Source organism: Chanodichthys erythropterus, chromosome 5, assembly GCF_024489055.1.
Source record: "Chanodichthys erythropterus isolate Z2021 chromosome 5, ASM2448905v1, whole genome shotgun sequence".
In the NCBI taxonomy this organism is placed as follows: domain Eukaryota; kingdom Metazoa; phylum Chordata; class Actinopteri; order Cypriniformes; family Xenocyprididae; genus Chanodichthys; species Chanodichthys erythropterus.
The window spans coordinates 15,987,139-16,000,278 of NC_090225.1; the positions used below are offsets into that span (position 1 = coordinate 15,987,139).

A 13,140-nucleotide genomic window follows, 5' to 3' on the forward strand; every position below is an offset into this window, starting at 1 on the left:
AACAAAGGCAAGCGCGTCAAGTATAAACGTCTGATCCGTTTGGGGAAATGCGCGTTGTGATAGAAATATTTTATGTCAACATGAAATGTACAGAAAATGCAGACTATGGATGCTCAAGTCAAAGACCAGTCATATGATTAGCTTAGATCATTAAAAACCAATCACCAGAACAAATCACAGTGATGAAGACATTGATTTTTACTCAACTGTAAGACTTAAACGTGCATGTATCTTTCTATTCTTTGAGAATCATTCAGTTGTTGTGACGAGTGACCTCTCGGCCGTAAATAAAACTTAATTTTTGCAAAGAGCAACTTGGAAGTCGTGTCAGGTATATGCTGCGCAGCTGACGAATAGAAGTACTAAAGATTCTACGTACAAAAGACCACAGCAGAGATAGTGATAGTGTTGGAAGACTATAGAGTCGCCCTCGGGGTGAGGCTGTAATACTCTGAGTTATTAATGATCCTGTGTCAGACCAGCATACACCTGAGAAGGACGGTAAAGACCTGTGTGCTGTGTGATTGAGGTAGTGATAGTAGTTTCTTGACGGGACACCGTCACCTTATTTCGGGAAGGGAATTACCTCAAAATATTGGAAATGTATTAGAAGTATTCAAGAAGGGAATTACCTCGAGATACTGTAGTATTGTATTGTATTATATTCTGGACGGGAATTACCTCGAAGGTACTGTAGTGTTGTGGTACTGTAGTATTGTATTATATTCGGGATGGGAATTACCTCGAAGGTACTGTAGTACTGTATTGGTACTAAGTATTATTATATATATTATATTGACAACTGGAGGTTGTTTGAATTGTCGGATTAGTATTGAGAATTTCCACAACAGCGTGCACTCAGGAGAGGCTCGACAGCTTCTCTGAGCAAAGTCGTCACTGAGGCACCAACAGACTTTTTTTTTTTTTTATTTTCGGGAGGAGATTGAAGCTTTAACTTAAATTTCTACATTTCCATAACTGTTCGATTGAAATTGAAATGATTCTGCGGGAGTGTGGGCAGGGCCTTGATAGCGCACATCTCCACTTCATGCGCAGATTCCGGTCCCGAGTTCACTACTGCGCAGACTCAGATCCCAAATCAGCACAAGATGTCAGTGCCACATTGGGACATTGGTTTATGGTTTGTACATTTGTTATTGTGAAATCCTGTCTTGGATATTTTAGAAAAACTATCAACACAGTCTCATCAGAAATAGAAAGGGGGAAAATAAAGGGGAAAAAATCTCTTTAGCTGACTTAATGACTTGTTTTGCTGAATGTGAGGAGGTCATTTGATTTATGTTGCCCAGCCTGTTTTAGTTAAATGCTCATACTTTCCACTGGGGCTGGAACCAGATATAGTTCCTGCTGATGATTCAGCGCTGCACACAACAGACAGAGCGAAGGAGGGATTTCACTACTTCCACACAACATGAGCTACATACAGAAATCTAGTTTGTTTTAAAGACTTCTTCTGCTGTCTGCATTTGGTTGTACATATTTGTAAAACTTTATGGATGTTCAGCAAGACCATTTGTAATTCATTGCAATGGAATGTAAGTCTTTCTGTTTCTCTATGGTTTTCAGTTACTACTTTAGGCTGAAAACGTCAAGCTGAGACTTGCCCAAAGGGAATTTGTTGGAAGAGCTTTTCTGCATGAAATCATTCTTTGAATCTAATGTGTATCTCATAATATTATGAAGTGTACACATGCATATTTCTTTGTGTCTCTGTTTCTTTGTTTATCTTGAGATTTGTGTCTGTTTGTTATGTTGTTGTATGATGGTGTCAGATGACAAAAAAGAACTCATTCACTCATCTGACTTTGTCTGTGTTTTAGGTTTAATTTACAGAGACTATCTGAAAGATTTTGTTTAATCGCCATTAGTTCACATTGAGAAAATCAGGACAAGATGGCTTCTCTCATCTCAGAAAACTTCAAATTTATTGCACTCTTCTTCAAGAGTAAGGATGTCATGATTTTCAATGGTTTGATAGGTTTAGGAACAGTGGCCAGTCAGACAGCATACAATATTTTTGCATTTAACTGTCCATGTTCACCAAAGAAAAATTATCTGTATGGTCTAGCTGCCATTGGTGTACCAGCCCTGGCTTTCTTTGTCATTGGTTTGATGCTCAATCGAAATACCTGGGACGTTGTGTCAGAGTGTCGTACTAGAAAATGCCGGAAACTATCAGTGACTGCTGCTTTTGCTCTTTTGGGCTCTATTGTGGGCAGAGCGATTGTTGCCCCCATCACTTGGTCGGTTATTTCCCTCCTGAGAGGGGAGGCGTATGTCTGTGCTCTTAGCGAGTTTGTAGACCCCTCTTCTTTGGATAATTTCCCTCCTACTACAAAGATACCAGAAATTATGGCCCGGTTTCCATGTAAGGATGTACCAGCTCAATTTATGAACTACTCAAGAGTGATTGAACGCCAGCTACAGTATGAATCCCAGGTACTTGTCACTTTAATATAGTCTTGTTATAGTCCTTAACTGAAGTAATACTTCTGATTTCATGAAAAATGTGTTCTGGATATGTATAACTTCTTTTTTTCTTGTTTATTCATCTAGCTGTTGGGCTGGTTGCTGGTGGGAATCATCTCCCTCACTGTCTTTCTGCTCCTCTGTCTGAAACACTGCTGCTCTACTCTTGGCTACCAGCAGGAGGCGTACTGGTCCCAGTATCGTTCCAACGAACAAGCTCTTTTCCAGCGTACAGCTGAAGTGCATTCTAAATACCATGCAGCTGAATGTGTCAAGAGCTTCTTTGGCTTTGCGGCCTTGGATAATGAGGAGAAGGAGCTTCTTGCAAGCTGTCAGGGAATCAAGAATGTCATTCCCAGACTGGAGTGGAACCGCGTCACTGGAGTTTACATGTACAGAGAGATCGATGACACCCCCCTGTACAGTCGCTTGAACAAATGGGACATGTATACAAAGGAGTACAACGATTGAAAAAGATTTTGGGGGTAATCAGTTGGACGTTTAATTCTGTCTTTATTGGCCATTTTATACATTCTGAATTCTTTTTTTTTCTTCTTTTTTTTTTTTTTTTTTTGCATGGTAAACATGCTTGGGTATTATTTTGATATTTTAAATTTTATTTGTTTTTTAATACATATTGTATGTTTTAGCTTTGTAGAAAGGCGATTGGCAGCTCAAAAAGTTATATTTTCATAATGCACAACAGACTTTAGCATATATTTTAAGATACATGATGTACTCTCAGGTTGAGATGACCTCTTTGCTAAGCAATAAAGTGCATCTGACAAATTAGTGTCTAATGAATAAATAATATACCATCTGCAGTACAACGAAACACCTTAGCATTTTAACTAACACTGACATAAAAAGTTTTAGCAGATGCTTTTATGCAAAATGTCCTATAACATCACATATGAGACCACTGCGATCAACAGATGGCAAGTGTGCAATTTGTAATGCTAATGAAGTGCTTCCTGTACAAACAAGTGCTGCACATAAATCTACTAAATTTGTTAATTGGCATTTGTGGTTCCATGGAGTACTTGTAACATCCATAGAACCATTGCACAAAAGGTTCTTTGTAGTGGAAAAAGGTTCTTTCACAAGTTCACACTTACAAAATAATTGGATAGAGTAATGTGTATTTGGTGTGTTGTCCGAGGAGAGGGCACCGAGCTCGGTATTTGGCTCGAATTCAAAGTACTCCCCCCGTATTTCTGGTTAGTAAAGTAACCAGGTGAGTGTGAGGAGACGGGGTGGTGGAGGGATGCTGAAAAACTGTTGTCTATATATAGACAGTGTCTCTATATAGTGCTTCACTCATGCTGATTGGGTAGATACGTTGATTACTGATTGCTGACAGCTGGCTGAAATGATGCGATGATTAGTCAGATTACTCCTCCCGAATTTTGTCAATAAAACATCATTTAGGTTATTAAAATGTACTTCCCACCAGGATTTTATATTGAATAATTTGGGAGGATATAGCCTACATAAAAACGGTAAAACTTTATTTTAGGTTTATTTTAACTAGTTGATTATTAGCTTGCATATTACTATAATATTGGCTGTTTTTTAGTACTTATTAAGCACATATTAATGCCTTATTCTGCATGACGTTATTCTACATTCTTAATCCCACCCAATACCTAAACTTAACAACTACCTTACAAACTATGAGCAGTAAATTAGGAATTTATTGAGGGAAAAGTCTTAATTAACAGTGAATATGTGTTCCTATATACGAAAATGTTACCATAAAAACTAACTGCCTTTCCATGCTAGGACAGTACTTTGAACTTGATTAGTAAAGGAAGCCATTGGGGAGGTGGAGCAGAGATGTGACATGGGAGTACTTGGGAAGGTTGAATGTCAGTCAGCTGCAGCATTCTGCACAAGCTGCAGCGGTTTGATTGCACATGCTGGGAGGTTGGCCAGGAGTCGCAGTAGTTGAGTCAAGAGCAGACTACAGTCTGACTAATGTTCTGCAGGAGAAATCTGCATGGTATAACTGTGGTTAGTAAGTGGGTTGCAATTGACAAGTCATTGTCCGGTGTTACACTAAGATTTTTTGCTTTCTGTGTGGGTGAGATGGTTGAGTTGTCTGTTGAAATGATAAGGTCTTGGCAAGGGTGCTTCTTGGCTTGAAGGAACAACAGCTTGGTTTTTGATCATTTCAGCTTCAGGTGATGGGTGTTCATCCTGTCAGAGATTATTGCTAAGCATGGAGAGATTTGAGAGGGTTGTCAGAGGGTGGAAAAAGAGAAGATTAATTGAGTATCATTTGAATAAAATTGATAATAGAAGTCATGAGAGGCAATGACGTGGTAAGTGATTTGGTGTACAGTGAGAATAAAAGTGGTCAGAGTACTGATCCCTGTGGAATTCCATGGGGTTGTTGATGAGATGAAATGGATATTTTCTGATCATATGCCCATACTGAGGGCCGAGAGAAAGATTTGGTGGCTCACATTCATCAGGGTTTACATCCACTGGAAGAAAATTTACCAATTAAATTCTTAAATGTGCATCTAAAAGGTCATGTGACTGCATCATTTGCTCAGATAAGACAAGAAAATAAAATATTCTATTTTCAATAGAGCTCAATCAACAGCTTTTGTGGCATAATGTTTAATTAATTTCCACAAAATATAGGTTACACTGAGGCACTTGCAATGGAAGTGAATGGAGCCCATTTATAAACATTAAAATGCTCAGTTTCAATAGTATAGCAAAAAGATGTAGACAATATTTATATGTATGTTAACATGGTTTTAGTGTGAAAAGTGCTTATTGCTTTTCGGTGTAAAGTTATATCCAATTTTCCATGGTAATGCAGTGCCATGAACACTAAAGCCCTGGACCACAACAAACTGGAACAAAAGTCATTTAAACACCTTAAAACATACTCAAATTTAAGAATTTTTAAGAATAAATTATTTAAATTAAAAATTAATTTAAGTGGTTTTATAAATTATAAGCTTTACATCTTTTTTAAATCATCAAAAGATATATTTAATCTTAAAAATATACTTTTTTTTTTATAGACAACAAGGTTGTTTTTTGTTGTTGATCAACATTATGTATATGAAACCTTTCTGCAGGGAGATTTAGCAAAAGGGAAATGTAAAACTTTTTATCAATTCACACTGATATTATGCAGAAATCAGTTGCATATTTCCCTTCGCCTCATGAACTGTGTAATTAGCTGTATTTTTGTTTGTTTACTTATTTATTTATTGTGCTGTGACAAAATCACCGGCGTCACTGCTTCTGTCACATGCAATTTTTTTTTTTTTATGGTAGGTTTGCTCTCAGAATATCCTCAGATTCTATTCTCCCTTTTGCGTCACTCTCTCACTGTTTTTACTCTGTTGTCTCTTGCTGTTTTTGTGTCTGCCAGTCAAGCAAAGTGAATCAACCCTCATTCCCCTCCCAGCCCTGTCTTACACAGACCCATCAGAGAGAATCTGACTCGGCCTGCCTGTCTGCTCGCCTGGCCACTGTCACCTCCTAATATCCTTCAGCTGGAGAGAAGTAGGAGGAAGAGAGAGAGAGAGAGAGCACAGGATAGAAAAAGAGAGGGGGAGAGCGAGGAGGGGGCGGGTGAAAGGAGAGCTGTGATCCAGACAGCGAATCACATGAGCAGAGATCTGTTTACAAACTGAGCAGGAGAGAAGTCATCGGCACCATTACGTGGAGGCAGGGCTGCTAGAAAAGACGACAGGAAACACACAGGAATCTCATCACTTTGTCTGGAAAATGCATTTTCTCCTTTGTGTTTTTGCAGCGGAGAAGCCAGACCAGATGGTGTGAGGAAGACACAGCTTTGAATGTGCTGCACTCACAAGCTCTCGCTCTGACGGCTGTATGCCACTGCTCTTCCTCTTTCTTTGTTACGGGGAAAACGGTTGATTGTAACGTGAGGGCGATAATCTTGAGCGAGAAGACTAAAGGAGAGTGGCTGACGGCAGCAGAGAAAGGGGTGAGCTTTGTGACAGTGTTTTGAAGATAGACAAAGAAATCTGTGACTCTCTGTAATGTACATTTTCTCTCTCACTGCTTTGTTATCGTGACTCTACAGAGAGGTGAAAATGAAAAAAGCCAGTGACAACAACTTCACGTCAAGCGGAGGTAGATGGTGATCCATTGTTGCGAATTTGACATTTTCCGTGCTGCCGCTTCATTTTGGATCATGATGCTGGAAAAAACAGCGCTTGGTTTTCTTTTAACTTGTCCTTGGTTGCACAAAACATTTTAGATACCGAGGAGTAGGTGTTGATATCTGTGCCTGTGTTGACACAGGTCTCAACAATGACTGACTTGTCTTTGTAAATGTTTCATCACAAAGAAAACAGAATTGCCCTGCCTCCCTCCATATGCCAGTGAAGAGCTGCAGGGTGATCATAATGTGTTAACCAGAGGCGCTGAAGATTCAAAGCTGTGTTTTTGTGGTAGGAGTTTTGGAAGTGTAAAACTTGTATTATTCATCTGGTTTTGAGTGAGGGGATCAGCCCACTCCTTTGGCCCGGTTTCAACGCTGTCTCCTTGGACACAAGTTGCTTGATCGTTCGGTATTGTGGAGAGATCTAGCAGCTATCCAGTGGTGTAACGGTGAGTATGAATCACAACCCCCTCCTCCTTCTTTTCCCTTCATTTCAAGTGGCTACATAATCTGGACAGCTCCCTAACCATGTGTTATGCACAAAGCCACCGACCCTCCCACTGGCTTTCTATCAATGTTTAACTAAAATGCTCCTTAAATTACTACCACCCCCTCCTTCACCTGAAAACCCAAGCCTTTTTACCTTTCTCCTGTTAGGCACACTCTCTTCCATGACCTGAACTTGTGTGCAGTCTAGAGAGACACACTTTGTGTGGTTGTTTGGCAGCATTCAACCGCTGAGGTCAGTTATTATTGTTTTCCCCCAAATGGTGCTTCCTGCCTGGGTTGGTGAGGCCTTCACATCCCTTGCCTCCCCCTCAACCTCTCATAGATAGACCAGATGGTGGCTTTATGGCAGAAAGGGTGCACCACTAGTGTTTGCCTTTATGCACAAACAATTGGCCAGACTTCACTCTCATTGCCAAAATGCTCTCTCGCTCTCTCCTTTGAAAATGAAAATCTGTTTAAAATAAGATGGTTAAATGATAGGAAATGAAAAAAATAGTATTTATAATTCTAAATACTGTTTAAATAACTGTTAACCTGTTTATTGTCTCCCCATTAGGAACTACTGGTCCTCGAGCAGCTATTATTTCTGGGGTTTTTTCTTTCTGCAACATTTTAAAAGTTGTAGTCGACTCATAAAGTTAAATTTGAGTGTTTTTAACCTTTTCCCCCTTTTTCACAAAAAATAAAATTGTCATCTACTTTATAAAAAGTGCACTAAGTAAAAGTAATTAAATCATACTAAAGAGCATATACAGTATATATATAATATTTGTAGCCAAGCACAACTACAGCATTTTCATTTACTGTCTCTGCGCTTCGGCGCAATGGAGCATTTCTTGTCTGCTTTTGTTTCATCCACAAGCACAGCGCAATGAAGTGCGCCTGTCTGTTCTTTACTTATGTTAACAGTGTTTCTAAAAACATTAACCGTCATGCTACAGAAAACATTAATACTTTGTCAGAAAGCCCAGGGCAATATTAATTCTATCAAATTATATAGGCAACTGAATCATTTTGGATTAAGCTGAATGTGTTTGTGTTGCTATTTACTTGTGTTGCCTCAGGATATAGGTTAAACCATTGTTGTCTGAACAATGTTCACTGCTCTGGAAATTCTCCAGTGTGTGATGAAATAGCTTGAACCCTGAAAGTCAACATGGTACATGATACAAGGACGTTTGGAGGACTTCTACAAGACTTAAGTAAATAAACAGCTAAAATAAATGAAACCCAAGATGATCATTTTGAGAAGTGACAACAGAGACAAAGATAACGTATGATTGCATCGATCTGAAAAGTCTGTAAAAGTTTGAATGTGCTTAGCTGTTGAACACATCATCCGACACCACTGTGACATCTCTTGTTTTTCAGTTTTAAAAGATGTATTACAGTGAAAAGTTCACGCTGATCAGCGAGGTCCAACAATGAGAGCAGTGTTACATGGAGTTTAGAAACACGAGGACAGTCCGCAGGCTCACAGTATGCAATATGCATGCAGGGGCCACTGAGAAGAGTACACATGAGAATCACAATGATGTGTGGTGCCTTTCAAGGGTCTGACAGAAAGAAATATGCGACCCACTCACATAACAGATGTGTGACGTATGTGTGATCAAATCAATGTCTATGCTTTTATCACATTTGAGTACTGGTAAAAAAATGAAATGTAAGCTGTCCTGAGCTCTCATGACTATCAGCATAAACTCTAACAAATGTTTTTGACCAAAACATGGTTTTGTTTTGTTTTTTCTCTTGCAGCATGCCTGTGTGACGCAGACTAACAGATTACAGACAAGTTGTGCAAAATGACCACAGACATTACCGGTCGTCTTCCACTCAATGTTTATGTCATCATTCTTGGGATAGGCCTCTTCATCTTCATGTTGAGCATGATCTTCTGTTGCTACCTGTTCAGGTATACTTAATAAATGAGTAGTTTTAATTGTTATGGGTGAAGTTAGTAGTTGCTACAATTGGGGTTATGCGCAATCTAACTTCTGTTTTCTGTAAAAACAGATTCGTTTTCTGTAAAACAGATATGAAAAACATTATTTGCATTTAAAGGGATTGAAGTGCTGAAAAATAGTATTTACTATACTTTTTCACACTAACGTTTAGATATTTAATAGATTAAAACACCTAACAATGTGAACTATAGGCAATTTCGCTGATTACCTTAAAAGTCCATAGATATGCCATCAGTTCACACTGCTGCATAACACTTTCTCTGACAAACGGATGCAATGAGCCCAGTTTTCCAGTCATGTGACGGCATGTGACGTTCGACATATACCCTATTGCTACTGAATTACATAAAATTATAAGAGAATTGGGCCATAGCTGTATTAAGCATCACAAGGCAAGTGTAGCACATTTTATTTCGTACACAATGGTAACTTGTAGTCCTTTCTGTATGCATAATAAAGAAAGAAAAAATATAATACAAGTCAATGATGTAATAATAATGCAATAATACAGTGCAATCAGTAAAAGAACAGTGCAGCAAACTGCATTAGTGAAAGATTGCAAAGGTAACAGAACAGACATTTTTATATTTCACAGACTGAGGCGACAGGGCACACAAGAACAATATGGATATAATGAGGTATTTTTTTACTTTTATGAGGTAATATGCAGTGAGTTTTGGGTGATATTAAATAATATATATATATAATGTGTGTGTGTGTATATATATATATGTATATATATTTGCTTATTTATTTTTTACAGGTCGTTCTAAAAGGTCCAGGGAAAAAATTGAGTCTTCTTGGAGTAAGTAACTGTCAAAACAATACCTTTACTTCACCTACACATAAAAAATTATTTTTCTCTACCCTCATGCCATTCCAAATATGTTTTATACCTTTCTTCAGTGGAACACTAGAGGAGATTTAAGGGAAAATGTCTAAGCTGATCTATGATCTATGCTTGAAATGATACTATACATCTACATTTCTACATTTTTTTTGGTTCCAACAAGGTTTGAAATGATACTATACATCTACATTTCTACATTTTTTTTGGTTCCAACAAGGTTTGAAATGACAGTGAACTATCCCTGTAACTGTGTTAACAATGCCTTGAACCATTATAATTGTTTAAATGTCAATAATTTAGAACATGTATAAATAGAAAGCCTATGGCTGTCTCTGTTTTTTTTTTTTATTTCTTCATTCATCCTCTTTCACTTTGCAGCAGACCTGTGCAGTTTGCCTGGAAGAGTTTCGGAGCCGAGATGAACTAGGGGTTTGCCCTTGTTCTCATGCGTTTCACAAGAAGTAAGATCTTTCACCATATTGTGACACTTTCCAACCTTTCTCATTATGTTTCTGTATTCTGTAAATAATGCAGTAGGATGGCATATATTAAAACACTAATTGATGCATTACTATGCAAACATTTAAAATGACACATTCAAAAAGCATGTCATAGATTCCTGACACAGAACATTGGCACTAAGACAAAAATGAAAATATGGAGGAATCACAAATTAAGCTGTCAAGGCATTGCCTTGAGGAACACCTGTCAGACTGTTTGTTTCTCAAAAACATTCTGCAGTTTCAGCCTGTCATCTTGTGACGTGGCTATAATGCATAACAGCGCTTGAGTCTATAGATAGCTGATGCATAACAGACCCGTCTCTCCTCTTTTCAACCTGTCTCCTGCTCAGGTGTCTGGTGAAGTGGCTGGAAATTCGCAGCGTCTGCCCCATGTGCAACAAACCCATCTGCAGGCTCCAGCCAGACCCTCTGCAGGGGGCAGAGGGGCCCCAGAACCCCCTGGAGGTGTGACAGAAGAGGGACATCGCTGCTCATAGATAGGCAGGCTCTCACACACCTAAGAACAGCGTTAAAAATCACCACACTACTGGAGCGGGCGGACTAGTCCCAAATACACATCCACCGCCCCTGTCCACCAATCACCAGATTTCTCCTGCATAGATGGGGGGAGGGAAGGGAAGTGGGATTTTCCCAGTGGAACTGAACTGATGTGCCGTGTTCTTGGTCATAATGTAGCTTGCATCAAGATTAATTGATGCCTTATGGAGATGCACAAAACATGAGGTCTGAGTTGACACTGTGCAATATGTGCAAGCATACAGTAGTACCCGTCTAAGGGAGACTGTGGTCACTATTAATACCATAAAGAGTAAAGTTTAGATATGCCTAGTTACAGAATCCAAAGTTAGGAGGCTGAGTCCTGAGTCCTTAAGGATCTGTGAGCTCATCGTTTTTTACTCTTGCCAATATTTTGACATTTGACACTCATAAATGTGTTTCTTTAGAGTGTTCTGAGTGCTAAAGGGAGCTCATAGTCTTGATGAGAACCCATGCTGTAATCCGGAACCCTCAGATTTAGATGAAATTTGGCCTAATTTAAGTTATTTAAGGTGGATGTTTTGTACTATATATGGCTCTCAATAAAATGTAAACTTTCTGTGATGAGACAATTTTTTGTGTTTATTCATTTATATGTGAAATAATGTGAAATGTCCATAAACAGAAATGAATGATTTATTTTGGAACACCAATCTGCAAATGACAAAATCTTTTGTTTATATCCCTCCTTTTATGCATCCTTGCTGAATAAGGATGCACAAAAGGATGGATACAAAAGATTTCTGTTTCAATCTATGCTGTTTCCACAAAAACTATTTTCAACATGGATAATAATAAAAATATATATTTTGTGAGCAGCAAATCAGCATATTAGAATGATTTCTGAAGGATCATGTGACACTGAAGAGTAACGGCTGAAAAAAATCTGCTTTGCCATCATAGAAATAAATTACATTTTAAAATATATTAAAAACAGAAAGCTGTTTTTAATACTATTATAAATTTATACATTTTAATAATATTTCACAATATTACTGTTTTTACTGTAATTTTAGTGAGCATAAGAGACTTCTTTTAAAACCATTACAAAAAATCTAACTCAAACGTTTGAACATTAGAGTTTAAATGCGACAATCGATCGATGCTAGGTTGACGATACCTCCATAACCCTTTGAATTGCACTGCGTTAACCTACTATAGACAGGTTGATTTAATTGTAATATTAAATAATCAAATTTTTTTTACAGGGTACAGTTCCTTTAAATCGCATCTTTGCCAGAACATTCTTAATTAACTAATTTTTTTGTGATAACTGAATTATCTTGTTTGAATTGCTCTGCATCTCCTAGTTGTTGTGCTTAAACATGATCATTGCTAGTGCAAAACACATTGATAAAAGTAAGTGGCGTTATATTCAAAGCTAAGCTGGTGAGCTCCTATTATCTCTGTGGCCAATTGTGAACTTGCTAGAAGCAGCTGAGGAACACCGGGACATGTTCTCTGAGTGTTGGACAAGCATGTAATTCTTCTTATTAAAAGAGGTGAATAATATTTCTGAGCTGTACAGCCTGACATATGGTGATCTGCTGCAGTGTGTTACTTGAGGATGTCTGACACTTTGCAAGGCTAAAATATTGCCTCAGTAAGAGGCCAATAAAGTGATAATATACACAAGACTAGCTTCACAGCTATGTCAATATATTAGCATTAATATGTATAATCATTGGCTTTACTTGAACTGTCACCACAAATTAGCATGCACTTACAATACCATGATTAACACTAACCACATGTTATGCAGTGACTCACAGCTATGAAACACTGAAACTTCACTTTCTGGTGCTCAAACTGAACTCTTTTGTGAGTCGCTCTCTGATTGCTCATGGACATTCTAAATAGAAACTTCTCATCCTTGCATAAATACTTAGGAGGGACGTTTTATCTCATTAAGGAGGAAATGGAGAAGTGTGCTTGCTTACTAAATGACTTAATTAGACTTTGTTTGTAAAGCAAAGTTAATGAACTCAATATAAAATGACAGCAAATGACCTTAAGCAACAGCTTTGTCTTCTTGTTTGTGCATAGCTTTTTTGGTTTCATTTGCATATGGTGTTTTTACAAATAAAATCAGTGACA

General features: G+C 38.1%; 2 protein-coding genes across 7 annotated transcripts; both read left to right on the plus strand.

Annotated features, from left to right (window-relative positions):
• The first annotated feature begins 1,451 nt into the window (after window positions 1-1,451).
• On the plus strand, window positions 1,452-11,578 carry si:dkey-51a16.9 (RING finger protein 122). 6 transcript variants are annotated; one of them, XM_067386274.1, is made up of 6 exons: window positions 1,452-1,556; window positions 8,924-9,080; window positions 9,728-9,770; window positions 9,896-9,937; window positions 10,361-10,443; window positions 10,836-11,578. In XM_067386274.1, exons 2-6 carry the CDS (start codon window positions 8,971-8,973, stop codon window positions 10,954-10,956), a joined length of 399 nt encoding a protein of 132 aa, XP_067242375.1. In that variant the 5' UTR covers window positions 1,452-1,556; window positions 8,924-8,970; the 3' UTR covers window positions 10,957-11,578. The 6 variants fall into 6 exon arrangements, with proteins under 6 accessions (XP_067242375.1, XP_067242374.1, XP_067242371.1 ...); XM_067386273.1 differs by lacking the exon at window positions 1,452-1,556 and adding an exon at window positions 6,358-6,475; XM_067386270.1 differs by lacking the exon at window positions 1,452-1,556 and adding an exon at window positions 6,970-7,104.
• LOC137020557 (calcium homeostasis modulator protein 2-like) lies at window positions 1,581-6,415 on the plus strand. The gene is made up of 3 exons (XM_067386267.1): window positions 1,581-2,460; window positions 2,578-2,975; window positions 6,281-6,415. The coding sequence occupies exons 1-2, from the start codon at window positions 1,915-1,917 to the stop codon at window positions 2,959-2,961; spliced, it is 930 nt and encodes a 309-aa protein (XP_067242368.1). The 5' UTR covers window positions 1,581-1,914; the 3' UTR covers window positions 2,962-2,975; window positions 6,281-6,415.
• Window positions 11,579-13,140: the final 1,562 nt, after the last annotated feature.